Source organism: Gymnoscopelus braueri (genome assembly GCF_963280865.1).
Source record: "Gymnoscopelus braueri genome assembly, chromosome: 9".
Taxonomy (NCBI): domain Eukaryota; kingdom Metazoa; phylum Chordata; class Actinopteri; order Myctophiformes; family Myctophidae; genus Gymnoscopelus; species Gymnoscopelus braueri.
In genome coordinates this window covers 12,244,851-12,261,249 of record NC_137610.1, presented here as the reverse complement: position 1 = coordinate 12,261,249, position 16,399 = coordinate 12,244,851, and the positions used below count along the sequence as shown (strand labels likewise).

General features: G+C 40.6%; 3 protein-coding genes and 1 long non-coding RNA gene across 4 annotated transcripts in view; 1 reads left to right on the top strand and 3 right to left on the bottom strand.

Annotated features, from left to right (window-relative positions):
* Nucleotides 1–16,399, bottom strand: part of LOC308092620 — a 48,169-nt gene that overhangs the window by 27,606 nt on the left and 4,164 nt on the right. The window lies entirely within an intron of this gene.
* Nucleotides 913–2,196, top strand: LOC308091553 (E3 ubiquitin-protein ligase TRIM35-like; the record flags this gene model as incomplete). The annotated part of the gene is made up of 1 exon (XM_080437218.1): nt 913–2,196. The coding sequence occupies one exon, from the start codon at nt 913–915 to the stop codon at nt 2,194–2,196; it is 1,284 nt and encodes a 427-aa protein (XP_080293344.1).
* On the bottom strand, nt 6,264–9,358 carry cimap1b (ciliary microtubule associated protein 1B; the record flags this gene model as incomplete). Its single annotated transcript, XM_080437217.1, has 6 exons — nt 6,264–6,341; nt 6,579–6,719; nt 7,387–7,508; nt 8,179–8,280; nt 8,925–9,128; nt 9,247–9,358. The coding sequence occupies 6 exons, from the start codon at nt 9,356–9,358 to the stop codon at nt 6,264–6,266; spliced, it is 759 nt and encodes a 252-aa protein (XP_080293343.1).
* LOC308092061 (protein tyrosine phosphatase domain-containing protein 1) overlaps nt 11,969–16,399 on the bottom strand; it is a gene marked incomplete at its 5' end in the record, with an annotated part of 6,102 nt that continues 1,671 nt past the window's right edge. Inside the window, 8 exons of the mRNA XM_080437855.1 lie at nt 11,969–12,318; nt 13,913–14,023; nt 14,393–14,473; nt 14,813–14,914; nt 15,023–15,130; nt 15,243–15,497; nt 15,611–15,889; nt 16,062–16,333. Coding sequence (XP_080293981.1) covers nt 12,238–12,318; nt 13,913–14,023; nt 14,393–14,473; nt 14,813–14,914; nt 15,023–15,130; nt 15,243–15,497; nt 15,611–15,889; nt 16,062–16,333 — 1,289 coding nt within the window. The 3' untranslated portion in view covers nt 11,969–12,237. The remainder of the gene's footprint in view (nt 12,319–13,912; nt 14,024–14,392; nt 14,474–14,812; nt 14,915–15,022; nt 15,131–15,242; nt 15,498–15,610; nt 15,890–16,061; nt 16,334–16,399) is intronic.

The window sequence follows — 16,399 nt, the reverse complement described above, 5'->3', positions numbered from 1 at the left end:
ACCAATATTTAAGCAACTTTACAGAAAAAGAAGCCAAAAGCCGCTCATAATAAACGGACATGGCAACGCTGACCACCTCTTCATGAACCCTGCTGTCCTTAAAGATGCCTGTTTTTAAAAATTGTAACTTTGTTCCATCCATGGTTTTGCTCAGTGAAGGAAACTTTGTGTTATTGTTGTGGCAGTGCAGGGTTTAGAAATTAATTACATAATAATTAAATAACAGTGTGACGCTCACAGGTGTAGACTGTATGACACGCTCTGAACGCTATGGGCTAGTTCCAAACATTGGAACTTCAAAAGCTTCCTTGGATTGAGAGCAAGGAAGAGAACGAGCATTTCCGCATTCAATTCTTACGATGGGAGTCAACGGTGTGTGCAGATCTAATCATAGCCTGGGTAAACCAGAGCCTTCTAATAGATGGCACTGGGGTAAACCAGTGCCATCTATTAGAGAGTTACGCCAACTCCGTTCACTTCTTCGGGCCAGGTCTACATACACATACATTGGCGAATAGTGACAAATCCCTGAACCGGAAGTACATCGGAATGCATTGAAGTGGACGGCTCCTTGTCACTATTTCCAGCTACATGAACCACGTGACCGACGCTGTTTCTGACCCCTCATTGGCGCAACTCTCTAATAGATGGCACTGGGGTAAACCATAGGGGTAAACCCCTCCCTCCGGAAAACTCTGAAAACAAGGCTATGATTAGATCACGCTGCCCCGTAATCAATGGAATAGGCTGCGGCTGGGAGGTCATTGAGCGTCACCGTACTTAAACAAGCACTCCCACTGGGATCGCCTTACAGGTGCAAAGTCGGCGAACAAAACTCACGCCGAGTTAAAACAAACTACGGATAGATGCATACGTAGTAAATATCAGGAAAATTCTCAAGTTGAGAGAAAAATGGCTTCAGTATCGACCCTCCCGATAGAGGATTTAACGTGTCCTGTGTGCTACAACATCTTTAAGGATCCAGTCATCCTCTCCTGCAGTCACAGCTTCTGCAAGGCCTGTTTGAAGCGATACTGGTCGCTGATACCGCCGCGCGAACCAAAAACATGTCCAGTATGTCGGAGTATCCCCGCAAGAAGTGTACCTCCTTGTAACTTGGCTCTAAAGAACCTTTGCCAGGCCTTCATGGAGGAGGAAGAGCGGAGAGCAAGGCCTGGGTTTCTCTGCCGTCAGCACGGCGAGAAACGCAAATTCTACTGCCTGGAAGACAAAGAGCCTATGTGCGTGGTGTGTCAGAGCTCCAAAAGACATAAAACTCATGAGTGTTGTCCAGTCGATGAAGCTGCCGAGGATTACAAGGAGGAACTTCGGAAAGCGCTTACACCATTGAAGCAGAAGCTTGATGTCTTTATTGAGATTAGAGATAAGTGCAGTAAAACAGAAGAATACATAATGACACAGGCACAGAACACAGAGAAACGGATTAAGGAGGAAATTAAGCGGTTTCACAAGTTACTGCAAGAAGAAGAGGAGGCCAGGATTGATGCTCTTAAAGAGGAAGAGGCGCAGAAGAGTCAGTTAATTATAGCTCAGATTGATGGGCTGAGAAAAGAGATAACAACCCTCGAAGACCAAATCAAAGCCATAGAGGAGGAGCTGAAAGCTGAAGACATTTTATTTCTGGACAACTACAAGACCACAGTAGAAAGAGCCCAGTGCACGCTGCAGGATCCAAAGCTGGCCTCAGAATCACTGATAGATGTGTCCAAACACCTCGGAAACCTGACCTTCAACATTTGGGAAAAGATGAAGGAGTTGGTCTCCTACAGTCCTGTGATCCTGGACCCCAATACTGGCCCACCTCATTTAATTCTGTCCAAGGATCTGACCAGTGTGAAAATTGGTACAAGGAGACTGGAGCTTCCTGACAACCCAGAGAGGATGGACCGCAGACTCTGCGTCTTGGGTTCCGAGGGCTTTGACTCAGGGACTCACAGCTGGGACATAGAGGTTGGAGATGAGAACTACTGGGAAATTGGTGTGATGACAAAACATGGCCAGAGAAATGAAAAGCCACACAATGAATGTTGGATGATTTGGAGTCTAAATGGTAAATACCTGGCTGGGGCACCCATGCCTGAATCACCCACTAATGTTAAAGTCAGCCACAAACCCCAGAGGATCAGAAATCAGAATACAGCTGGACTGGGGCAGAGGGGAGCTGTCTTTCTCTGATTGTGATAGAAACGAACAGCTACACACCTTCAGGCACAGGTTTACGGACAGGCTCTTTCCTTTCATTAGCAGTGACAGTGCCTTCCACAGAGTCAGGGTGATGCCAGTTGATGTGTCTGTAAAAGTAGGCATAAAGCTAGGAGCTGCAGGATCCAAAGCTTTTCTCAGAATCACTGATTAATGTGGCCAAACACCTTGGAAACCTGGCCTTCAATATCTGGGAAAAGATGAAGGTGGTGGTCCCCTACAGTCCTTGGACCCCAATACTGCCCCACCTCATTTAACTGTCTAAAACGGGTCAAGTTGGAGCTGTTGACAAAATGGCTCGCAGAGAAACAGATTGGAGCTGGATAATTACAAAACTGATAAGAATTAAGCTTTCTAGAACAACACAAATGAACATAATGTCCTAAGAAAATGTTTCTGTTACTGCTTTATCTATTTAATGTTATAGAACTGAACCAAACCCCTATTTCATTCCAATAAGGCATGTCATTTGAGTTAATAGTAATGCACTGTGTTGTACTGCTATACTGTAATATAATTTGAATGTTGTGGTGGTGGAAGAATTGCCTTGTTTTATTATTTCTCCCAAATTCTGTTCTGTTTAAAAAAGTTTATTTGTGAGGGGGGAAAATAGTGATGCCATTTTGCAATTTGCCATGTTTCTGATTGAACGGTAACTGGAAATATACGCTTTCTAGAATAACACAAGTAAACATAATCTCATAAGTAAGGGAATGTTTCTGTTACTGCTTTATCTATTTAATGTTCTAGAACTGAACCAAAACCCTATTTCATTCCAATAATACATGTCAGTTGAGTTGATACTTGATAGTAATGCAACACTGTGTTGTACCGTTATACTGTAATATAATTTGAATGTTGGGGTGGTGGAAGAATTACCTTGTTTAATTATTTCTCCCAAATTCTGTTTAAGAAAGTTGATTTGTGAGGGGGGGAAAATACAGTGATGACATTTTGCTATTTGCCATGTTTCTGATTGAATGGTAACCGGAACTATAACAATCATATGCCTACCGTTCCGTTTTCTAACAGTTCATTCAGGAACAGTTTAGAATGTGCAGAATTCTCATTGTAGTTCAGGTTGTAGTTGACCTTGACAGTCTGTAATGACAGGAGAACTGGGACTTGAAATTGTAATCTTTGAAAATTGGTTTGTTGAATAACTGGACAGGATTGAAAGTTAGGGGTTCTCCCTAAAATGTTTTAACATTTGAATAAACATTCAAGTCATAAAGTGTCACTCTGTCTTTGATGTTGAGTTACTAGCAGTGTGGACGTGATTACAGTTGTAAAAGAGCATCAATATTACATCTGTTATTTATACATTTTATATATATATTCTTTATCCTCTGAAGCAGTAAAACCGAGCAGAGGATCTGTCGAAGTTAGTCTCTCATACAGTCACAAATACATTGCAATTAAAAGTTTTGTGTTAACATCTTTACTATTCTTAGAGGAAATCACTTGAATATCAAATATATTTATGTCTTAACATTGGTTGAAAGTGTCTGTGTTTGGTGCATATATAGTAGTTATATGTTTTTGCATAGTATTGTATATTGTTTGTCATTAAATGTTTTGATGAATTGAATACACAGGACCCAATGGAAACAAGCCATAGTGCTTTCTTGGGTTTAATCCTTTTAGCATCCTTTTGTATTGAACTATACTTTCTGTGCTTTTTTTGCAAACTGTTAAAGTATTCAATCAATCAACACATACCATTATTATATAAATATATTATTGGGGGGCTAAACACGTAGCGCAGTGGTTTTACCTTATTAACAGTTTGCAAAAAAAAAGCTAGGTACAGTTCCATACAAAAGGATGCTAAAAGGATAAACCCAAGAAAGCATTATGGCTTGTTTCCATTGGGGCTCTGTGTATTCAATTAATCGTTGAAACAATTACAAACTATGATATACAATCATCTGCAAAAACATCATATAAATGAGTATTAGTCAAAAGGAAAAATATGTACAGTAAACATTTGGGGGGTGGGGGCATTTCTGGTGATAAGATTAGACTTTTTATAGGGTCCAGTTACGAAATGCAGCCACCTGTAAGTGCTCTTTTAGAGTGGTTTTGAAGGAGAGTAAGGATTCACGCTTTTTATGACTGTTGGTAAGGCATTCTGCATTTTGGTGACATAGCAGTAGAAAGCATTTAATCCCTTGTTTGAGCCACATCTGGGTTGAACGTGATTTGTAGAGCTCCCTCTGTTGTGCTTGTGAACGTCTTTAACGTTTTTGAAGTAGTTTGACAGGTACATGGGTCTTTGTGGTGTAGTGTGTCTTGTAGACCCAGGTCCCCTTTTGTTTTTGTTGGTTTTATTATTATTCTGCTTTTAGCGTTTTTTAATGAAACTCGGCAATATAGTAGAGGGCTATGCCAAACGGTGAAGGCACTATAGCGATCAATTGAAAAATGCAAACTTTGAACAGGTATAACTCATGCCCTCTTTGAGCTATAGCCATTAAACTTCAATGCACATTATGCGTCTCCTCATGCCGAACAACTTTGCCCCTTTGACCTTTGATCTCTGACCTCTGACCTTTAGATCTCCCACCATTTTGAATTATATGAAAAACAGTTCAAATCTATCTCCTCCTATCTCCTCTACACATGAACTTTATACCTAGTTTAAGCTCCTGGCAGCCATCTTGAAAATGATGCCTTTCCGGAACATATATTTTCCTACATTTTCAGTATGTTCTTAAGCATGCCTGAAAAACCTTGTGTGTAATTTTATGGGCGGGGGGGTTAAGTAGTATTTTTTTCATATATTGACCCATCAAATTTTCGGGCAGTGTTATAAAATAAAATACTTGACAGCACCCATAAATCTACCACTGGTGCAATGCTATCACATATTTTCTGACTCTGGACGTGTATACCTTGACAGAAATCACTATGAGCATTTTTCCCCTAAGATGGTACCTACCCACTGGCTCACGGACTATAAAGATCACATTTTAAATAATACTCATAAGAACCTCAGAGCCAAATATGGAGCCATACGCTGACCGATATTCAAGTTAAAGATGGTTTATTCCAAGGAGCCTCATGAGAGAGCCTTCTCTGAGCTCCACAGGAGTGACAGGCGTAATTATACAGACATTATTATCTCTGGAGGTACTTCCCATATTACATACGTCATTGGTAAAATTCTGCACATCATTGATCAAACTGACGGAAGTGTGCGTCTCATGCAGTTTCTCATGCCGGAAACCTGCGCCATCATCCCATATAGAAGACATTAAGCCAAGACCAGGAGGTGGCCAAGGACATCTCTTGCTGAGTAGGCTGTCAGCACACAAGACAGCAGATAACGAGGCATCGAACAGTAACTTATAGCATATTTATCTATGAGTCAGTGACCATCTCCAGTTTGTTGATTATGTTAGCACATAAATGTAAGTGAAAGGTCAATTTCATTATAAGTGACAGCATACAAATTTGATAAGCTAAAATTCATTTTCATCTAACAATGACAAAACAATTCTATAATAACTCTTCAGACATACAAATGAAAAAGTACAAAATACAGATTTATCAGACCGACACAATCGTCGAAATTAATCTAGGGCCCAATTAGTTTTGCATCAAGGCATTGCAGAGCCATGACTATGAGGACAGAGAGGCATCATCTACAGCTTGTCTAGATTTATCCAGGTTATGTGAACAATTCCCTCCTCAAGTCTTTAGTGTCTGTCTAATTAAATATGCAACAGCAAACAATTATAGCCTGTGCCCATGAGTATTGACTGAGGTGTCACAAATCCCAGAAATAATTGTCTTCCAAGTAAAAATATGTCCGATGTAGGTTCACAGGTGACAAACAGGACCACCATAAGAAAGGAACAGAGTATGAATTTAATTCCTTAGTGCAGTTAGACATGAGGGTAAAGCCAAATTTATGCTCCGTGGTACAACGTTGTAGGTTGGCTATTTTTGACGTGGGACACCATTGTGCGATGAAGTATGAATCAGGCTTCAAAGCGCTCGTTCTACCACATCCTCAAAGTTCTACCACATCCTCAAAGGAAAGGTGCAACATACTGTGAATGGCGCACTCCAAAGGTGAAGCTCGGTGCTTTGACTTTTGTGAAAGTCACCTAAAAACATAAAAGTGTCAGTTAGTGAATGAAGAATAACACTGTGAAAATACTGTGAAATGGAGACAAAAAATATGTCCACATTCTTCAAAGAACCAAGGACACACAGGCTAAGTGTGTACATTCCAAATGTGTCCTTTCACCCAGTGTATTGCAGAGACCATTTTGTAACTTAATTATTTTATTATTAATTTATTTTGTTTTATAAAGTGAATACTGTATGCTGAAATGTCTCACCTGCTCAGGGTGGTGTGAGCCAGGGCCAGGTTTTCTTGTGCCGTCACCAGGCATAATGTTGCGTCCTGTCATGCTGTAGTGGGGAGGCTTATATTTGTAGATGCAAGGGTCCACCACTTCGTACGTCCCAGGACCAGGGGTCTGGATGACAACATAAAATGCACAAAAGAGACTGTTTCAGCACAATTTCCATTGCCACATTTTGTCAGCTTCTAGTTAGTTTCGTTAGGAAGCTTGTTTATTTATGTTGCATAGGTCCTTCACAGATACTTGATTGCAACTTTAACCTAAAAGAAAACCCTTCGTAACACCTGTGAAAAGTAGAATAAATCATCAACCAGCTCAAAACGTATGTAAAATTAGACATTAAACATAATGAACCAAACATTTTGTTGTCAGCTACAGTGATCATCTTTAAGGTTATTCTTAAATGGTAATCATCTAGTAAAACTGATGTGGCGGTATCATGTCAGTATCATGTCAGTATCATCAGTATCATGGTCAGTATCATGGCAGTATCATGGTCAGTATCATTTCAGTATATCATGTCAGTATCATATCACAGCCCTGTCAAAGGGATGCCAGGCCCTGTCACAGGGACGCCACAGCCCTGCCACAAAGACAGGGAGCTCTACAAGTTACTACTTCCGGACAGTATTGCAACGGTTAAATCATGCAAAGTCCCTCATATCACACTTAGTTAATAGTATTCAATAGTAGTAGTCAAATCCAGTTTAAGGTTAAGCATTCTATATGCAAAAGATACACTCTTTTACACAAATATTTTTTTGTTTTGTTGTGTAACAACCTTTTGCAGGTCCTCATTGAAGCTGCCAATCTTGTTGCGGCCACATAGAGTATAGTTGGGAGCAGTGGTCTTGATCACAGTTCTGGGGCCGAGCACGGCAGGCAACAGGTAGGCAGCAGGGCCTTGGAGTACAGGAAGAAATGAGAAATGAGAAGTGTAAATTAAGCAGTACTGTCCCACACCACAACACAGTATTTTGTGTCATGCAATAATAATCCCATGAAAAACTAGAATAATGTAAGCCTAACGTCCAATTCAGCAGCGGTAGCGATTTTCTGTTAAATGGGTGAGTACAAGATAGCCTGGAAACCAGACGAAACGTCTCAAACGTCCATGTCACCTTCATATCGTTGCTTTTAGGCAGAAACCCTATATCAGCATATTGTAGCTTTTGTATGTACACTTTTGAATCTGAATCCTGCAAAGTAACAGTTTTGGACAAATGAGGTTTCCACCCGACAGCAACGATATGTCCGCCTAGTCCACGTTTATGTCAAACCACAGCACGCTTCTAGCTGGCTGCTGCTTTGTCTTGATGCAGAGCAGCAGCAAAAAAGTTGAACACTTCTCAACTTTGCTGGCTCCACCTCCAATCGCAGCAGGGTCGCTCCTCGCCACAGCCAATGCATGGAACCTTGATGCTTTCTTAGAACGTAAAAGTGGAATAGGCCTACCGCTGCTGGTTCAGTGTAAAGCCTAATTTACACTTTGTTGCACAACTGTGTCACTTGCGAAAATAGCTATTTTTGGAAAATGTGACGCATTTCTGTTGAGCGATAACTCTGTAATTACCTGGTGTTTGGTCATTGTGAAACTCCTTGGTTCTGCCAGATATAGAGTAAGCAGGAGCACAGTGGTAAACTGATTTTCCAGATTGGTCTGTGGAGTAGCAGTCTAAAACACCAGACAAAATATCAGTCAACTTAGATTGTGCTTCACTGTATGAACATAAATGTGTTTTAAAGACCAGAATGTAGATTAAGTTATATTGTATTAACATACTCTACCATACAGATTGGACAAAATTACATTGTATTCATTAAAAAAAAGTTACATAGTGAGGCTTTAACACAAGAGATTTTACTGTGTTCTCTCTTCACACAAGGAGCACAGAACATGTGCCCTTTCAAAATGGACCAGTTCTGGAGAACCGCTCATCCGAACAACTTCACACTCAATACTGCACTTCCTTATAGTCAGCAATACACCAGCCAAGTGTTGAGTCGATTGGATCAATGGCAAGATGTGAAGGACAGACACACACACACACACACACACACACACACACACACACACACACACACACACACACACACACACACACACACACACACACACACACACACACACACACACACACACACACACACACACAGGAATATATAGATATATAGTCACTGAAAGAATGTAGAAACCAGTAAGTAGCCTACTTTTGAAGTTTTCTTGGTGTAATTTATGTGTGAAACCGCACAGTGCTGAAAATCTGCCAATACAGCCTTTTCTAAACCAATTTATGAGGACATTTTCTTTATTTTAACCTGGTCCAGGGGTCTGGAACAGGTGCGGGTCCCGGGTGCGACCATAGAGTGAGTATGCAGGGGTACCATCTCGGCCGACCCTGGTGACGTTGGAAGGGACCAGATATCTTGGTCCAGGGGAGCAGTCAGATCTGAGTTGGCAATGCCGTGTCCCAAAGCTGAATGCTGGCAATTTCTGTTTTGTGGGGTCGTGAAAGTTAATACCTGTAGGAAGAGGACAGGTAGAGTACTGTATTACAGCAGAATACCGCAGGGTTTTTTCAGTTTTATTTTTTTAAAGAATAAAAATGATTGCATTGTGTACATTGGTACATTTGTCTACCTGTAGCCCCAGGTAGGGCATATTTTGGCCCTGGGCTGCTGTAGAGAGCTGCTATGGGGCCTCTGGGCGTGTGGGGCCTCCAGGAACCAACCCACATATTAGTGACTGACATGACTAGACAGATAGAGTTAGAGGGAGAGAGCACATGCATTGCACATCATATTTTTGAGCGGTGTAACCGCTCCTATAAGAGGGTTTAGGACCCATCCGTGGCGAAATGTTTTCTTTCCGTCGTGAAAATGTGTCTTTCGCTGTGACGCCATGCTGTGGAAAACACGCCCATAGGCTAAGCTTTGCAGGACGTGCTGTGATTGGCTAGCGAGACACATGATGAAATTAACTTCAAACTTCGCAGACGCGCTGTGATTGGCTAGCGAGACGCATGATGAAATTAATAATAGTGTAAAAAATGTAAGCACGTCACTTCGCAGGACGTGCTGTGATTGGCTACCGAGATGCATGATGAAATTAATAACTCATAAATAGCACCGCTCACTTCACACTGGGTGTGATTATTTAATTTGACTTGGCTATCCCTGATTGGATTTTCCAGGATTTCATTAAACAAGAAGACAGCATGTAAAACAAATTAGCAGGCTTAGTTCAAAACTTCAAACATAGACTAGCTATACCTAGAAGATATCCCATATGCATGTTGTAGTAGGCTAATCTCTCAAGAGATCTTGTTTAATACCGTGCCTCTCAGCAGTAACGGCCACTGTTTATCGCGTTGTAAGCACTGTAAGCCTTGGATCACAAGACGGTCATCTGTCATGACCGTCTTGGATGATCTTCAAAATACTGTTTACACTTTCGTTCTTTTTGGTCCGTACATCTACAAAAACGTTCAAATTTCAAATATAAAAAGGTTACCCTATGGCTACGGATGTTACAATTATATACGGCCCCTCAAAAGTACCCGTATCTTCCGTATTGTTCAATAAAAAGCATTTGAATCCGATCGGTGGCCATTTTCCGGCCACCAGAGTGCAATACACCTTCCAACCAATAGGGTCAAGTGGTCGAAAGTATGGAGGAAAATACGGAAAACATGGCCACCGATCGGATTGAAATGCTTTTTATTGAACAATACGGAACATACGGGTACTTCTGAGGGCCCGTACATAATTGTAACATCCGTGGCCATAGGGTAAGCACTTTATATTTGTACTTTAGTTTTTGTAGATGTACGGGCCAAAAAGTGAGAAAGTGCAAACACTATTGTGAAGTTCATCCATGACGGTCATGATGACAGATGACCGTCTTGTGATCCATGGCTATCGCTCCCACCAACAGAAAAAAGTGCAAAAACGAGAAATCGGTGATCACCTGCGCGTCCATTTCAGTCCTAATCTGAACTGAAGTTATTATATATTCACACGAATTCCATAATGCTGGTCTTTGATAGGATAGTTTAGTTACTTACCGGTATTATTGTGGCGAGTGTCCTCCTATAGGTGCATGCTGTTCAGTGTGAATGAACTTAGATTGTTTAAGACTTGTCAAATTCACTATGACAACGTTTCCATGGTGATGGTTCTTTGACAAGCTCGCATATGCGTATCTTCAAAACAACACTGAAGAAGAAGGCAGTGGTGGAAAAAGTACTCCATTTCTTTTTACTTAAGTAAAAGTAAATACTGCAATGAAGAAATACCCTGTTGTTACAAATAAAAGTCCGGAATTCTAAATGTACTTGAGTAAAAGTAATCAAGTATTGGCATACACTTACCAATAATAAAAGTAGGCTACTCATTATGCAGAAGGTCCCATTTCACAAGTTTTCAAGTCTATAAAAATCCTTTGAAAATAGCCGATCTACAAGCTCACAATGCATGGTAAAGCAAGGCATTGTGAGCTTGCAGATCGGCTATTTTCAAATTGCCAAAGTAGGTCTGAAGTAGTTTCGTAATAATAATCCAAATCTACAAAGTAACTAGTAACTAAAGTTTTCAAATAATTATAGTGGAGTAAAAGTACAATATTTGCCTTTGAGATGTTGTGGAGTAGAAGTAAAATAAATTGTTGCATTAAAAGTACCTCAAAACTGTACTTAAGTACAGTACTTACTTGAGTACATGTACTTAGTTACTTTCCACCACTGGAAGAAGACATATATGGTGCGAACTTAAAAAAAAACACTTTTTATTGAAATGTGCACAGTCAATTCACTCAAATAATACACAAAGCACAGAAAACACACACAAAAGCACACAGTGAGGAGTAGGCTATATAGTAAGGATAATGTACTGACCTCTGGGCCTATCCCTATCTTGACAGTACCATATAGGTAGGCTAGGCTTAGTTAGTCACAGCTACATATCATGTAGGCTATTAGTAGGCTAATGCTGCAGAACCAAAATGTAGAAAAGAATCATCTGAAAAACTGTATCAATTATTAATGGTAGATCAAGATTATATTATTCATTTTTCTAATCTATCAACCTTACATTTGCTTATTTAGTCACCAGTCAGCAGGCCAGAGTGAATCGTGAAATACTGCAAGTGTTTTGTTTTGCTTTGTTTTGTTTTGTTTTGTTTTGTTTTGTTTTGTTTTGTTTTGTTTTGTTTTGTTTTGTTTTGTTTTGTTTTGTTTTGTTTTGTTTTGTTTTGTTTTGTTTTGTTTTGTATTGTTTTGTTGCAAATGTTGGAAACTCTTTTATACTGTATGGCATACACCCTGACCCAACTGAAAATCCTCACTCCCTTGTCAGCTTTTTTCCACTGTCAGTACAACCAGTGTTTCCTAAACAATGAGCCAGGAACCATTTCGGGGACATAGAATCAACTGGTTAATTAATAAAGTATTTTCTATAAGTTTGGGTCCCAGGGATTCACCAGATTTCTCTTTTGGGTCTTGAGTGAAAAAGTTTGGGAACCCCTGAGCCTATAAAACTGAAACAATAAAAGGAAACATCCTTTGATCTGTGGTCTTCCAGGGGATATGACAGTGACAGTGACAGTGTGGTTGCAGGCTCTGGTGAGAGAAGTCTAGTTGTGGAGTGTGTATCTGAAGCAGCTCTTGAAGATCTTCATCAAAGCTGTCAGGCTTTCTATTTCCTCTTGATGGTGCTAATGGATTAACAGAGAAACAGGCCTAGATTTTAGTTAGTTAGTTAGTTAGTTTATTTATTTCGGTCATGATTTCTTTTCACAACAAAACATTTGAACATACAGTACAGCTTAGTCAACATGGTGACTATTTGGCCGAAAAGGTATGGGCTGAAGCCGAAGCTTATTTTGCCCACCTTATTACCATTTGAAATAAATTATCATAATAGCTTAAAGAAAACGTAAGCGCAAACAAAAGAAAATGAACTAACACAAACTTCAAATATTACATTTCAGATCAGATGAAACAAAAAGAAAGAAAGGAATAAAAATAAAATAAAACATTTTGATTTACATTATCTTTTCAGACGTAATCAATTTTTACCTTTTACAATTTAAATTATAACAATATCTTCTATCACTAGTATCGTTGTTTCTATCTCTATTTAGAATTATCATTACTATTTATATTTACTTAATAATTTACTTTTCTATTTTCATTTAAATTACTAGGTTACATTTGTATCAATATATATCTCAGTATACTATATATATATATATATACATAATAAATGCATTCAAATATACTTCCACAAACATATGTATATGTGCATATGAAAGTATGCACAAACACATATATGGATACACACTGTCATGTTTTTACATTGATGCCATATATCTATCAATTACATTTGCTTTATATAGTTTCTTATATGTTTTAATTGAGTTGGACATTTTAATATAATTTTCCAATGAGTTCCACAGATTTACCCCTATGACTGATATGCATCTCCCTTTGGAGTTGGTCCTTGCTTTTGCTTTCTCGAAGATGTTATACATTATGACTTATTTTATACTCTTACTGTAGGTGTCTATTGAGCCTATGCCCCCCACACATATACACGCACGCACGCACGCACGCACGCACGCACACACACACCATAGACTGTATAAAAAGAATGGACAGCGTTACGCCCCTAGACTCTACAGACCGTAAATGAAGCCGATTGTTCAGCAATTTCAAATCCGCCATCTTTCAATATCGCGTCATATCCTGCAGAATGACACCAGACCATTATTGGTTGGGTAGCTTGTCAATCAAAAGCGGGGGCGGGGAATGAATGCTATTGGTTGTGTCGCTTGTCAATCAAATCATCCCACCCCTCCTAGTGCATAACCTACTTTATCGTCAATTTTAAAATAAATGGGACCATAGTTTACCAAAACGCATATCGTGATGATTGAAGGAGACTTTAAACTAGCGACTGGAAGCATATAGTATTTATGACAATTTTTATTAAGGTAAGAAAATCTAGTCTAAATTTTGTCAAAAACCCATCTGCTTGCGTTAAGATCAATTCTTTCTGACACCTGCAGGGGTAGAACAGCGAAACTACAGGCCATTCATATGAACTGTCTCTTCCGTATTGGAGTCAATGTAAAAATCTCAAGCTGGTCCCTTGACACACACACGCACGCACGCACGCGCGTACACGCGTGTACACGCACGCACGCACACACACACACACACACACACACACACACACACACACACACACACACACACACACACACACACACACACACACACACACACACACACACTAACACTTACCCTGGTAAGTGCCCGCATCATACGTTGCAGCACTGCATCCTCTTTATGTGGGCACAGACTGGTTACCATACCCACACAGCTCAACAGACATGAGATGGTGTGGCGCTGAGACTGAAATAACACAAATAGAGTACCGCAGTCAATCTTGGAAATCAGTAATGTGCTTCAGCACAGGAGCTTAACCACATGGACCTTAGCATCCCTATTCTGGGCATGCCATAATAGGCGAATATTCTACGAAAATAGGCGACCATTTGGCAAAATAAGATTTGTATGGATTCAGTGTAGAGGGGAAAATGAGTAGCCTATAGACCCCTGGGGGACCCCGGGGGACCCCCGTCAACAAAGTATATTATGGTTTAATTGGTAAAATAGAGAACAATTCTGCCATTTTGTCTGGCTTCCACCTAAAATCGTTACAGTATGTACTACAGTATTCTGAGTACTCAGGAAGATGGAAAGAAGACTGTTCTCCGGTACCTTCTTAAGCACATTGAGAGGGTACTGGTGGTTAGTTGCAGAAATCAACACTTCTATATCTTCTTCTCTCAAAACAGGCTCCTGTGGAAGAATAAAGGAAAGAGTGAGATGCTGGAGAAAAAAACTAAGGCAACCGTAAATATTTCTGCCATAGAGCATTATTTTAATTGGGGGTTGCTTTAAATGGCTTACTAGCAGTAGATTTAACCACTGATGCACAGGTTACCTGAATCTTTATTTAAATAGTCAAAGCCATAACGACAGTGGGCAGGGAGAAAGACTGGAGAATGAGGTTTAACCATAGGTCAACATCAGGGTGCCATAAGCCCTGATGCAGGACCCTCAGGAGTCTGAAGGGTCCTGTATCAAGGCCAGTGGGTGTCTCCAGTGGATGTTTGTTGTTCATTCATTCACACACACCTTAAGTTTCTCTAGCCAGGTCCACAGCAGATAGGTTAGAACCTGAGGATCTGTCTCTGTGACCAGCAACGCCCATCCACATTCACTGCTGTTCATCTCCTCCTGTTGAAACAATATAGTGCTCGAGAGTTCAGGCTTTCAAAATGGAGATGGAAAATCATTTACTGTGAATATATGTTATAAGACAAATAGTTGTCACAGGTTATGTACCTGCAGCACAGCAGTCTTTTGTAGAATAGTTTCTCCTGGTGGGTCTGTCTCTGCCATTGCCTTGGCAATAGAAAGGGCCAGTAATGTTGGTCCTAGATTTGGCTTTTGCTATGGATAGCAAGAACCAGAATCCAAAATGAAAATCTTTTTGTGCACATTGTTGACAACACAGTCCTTATTCATTGAATGTATTTCTTGACAAAACTAGGCTTAAAGTTACCTCAAGCGTGGAGTTGAATTTGTAGAAGGCTGGCTTTTTAGCTGTGGTCTTTGTCCTCTTAACACGGTTGGTGTTTACACTGCCATCTGCTGGCTTTTTGGGTGTGAGAACTTCCTTTTTACTAGCCGGGTGGGTGGCTGAAGAGGAGATGACACAGGGACTGACAGGTCTCAAATCAGCTCTTATTAGGTCCTGTCCACACCAATCTCTTTTATTTCCCATGACTGGTATACAGTACGCCCCCGGCTCCAGAAGCTATAGGAGCCAAAGTAAAAAAGAAAGGGGAAAATAAGCCTCTTTCATTTCACTCACAAGAAAGAGTTATTGATGTCTGGGTGTGTAAACTGAGTGACGTTTGCCTTGTTTACTGCGGTGCTGCTGAGGTCAGAGTCACTGTAGCTGCGCTTGTACACATCTCCCTTCCTCTCCAGAAACCCCACTGGCTTGTCCCAGGAGGACACGGACCCCGAGCGCAACCTCTCTACCTCCGTCAACAGTGACAGGTACTGTTTGGAAACCAGGGTCTCCCTGACGGTCTGGCCCAGGATCCGTATTCCTGATCTCCTCTCCAACTCAGCATGCATCTCTGGTGGGGCGGTGAGGCCCAGGGCCAGGCAAGACAGACGCACACATAGAAGGTACACCACCTAGTAAGACCATTAAACATGTTTAAGTTAACCACTTAACCCCAGTAAACTTTTTGGTACGTTAACCACTTATTTACTTATATTTTTTTAAAGAGCTTAACTAGTTAACATTAGTAGTAGTCGTAGCAGCATATAGGCTACATATTTAACCTATTGAAAGCTGATAGATAACCTTAGGTGTGTGTCTGAGGATGCGCAATTCCTGCCCATGCATCAACAGTGTCTGGCGGTTCAGGTAGTGTTGCAGGGTAAAGGGAGCCCCGTGTCGTAAGTTGATGTCTGGGTACTGGGTCAGCTGTGTGACCAGCAGGCGGGAAAATTCAAACACCTGACTGATCTGAGCCCGGGTCTGGATGGAACGAGGCCTTTTGATACGAACATAGTGGACGGCCTCAGTGGCGCTGATGCGCAGGGTGTAGACTAGATAACACGCTATCAGAACACCTGCAGAGAAGCCAGAAGGACAAGGATAAGATCTAAAGCTAAAATAGGTTAGTGTGTGAGATTACT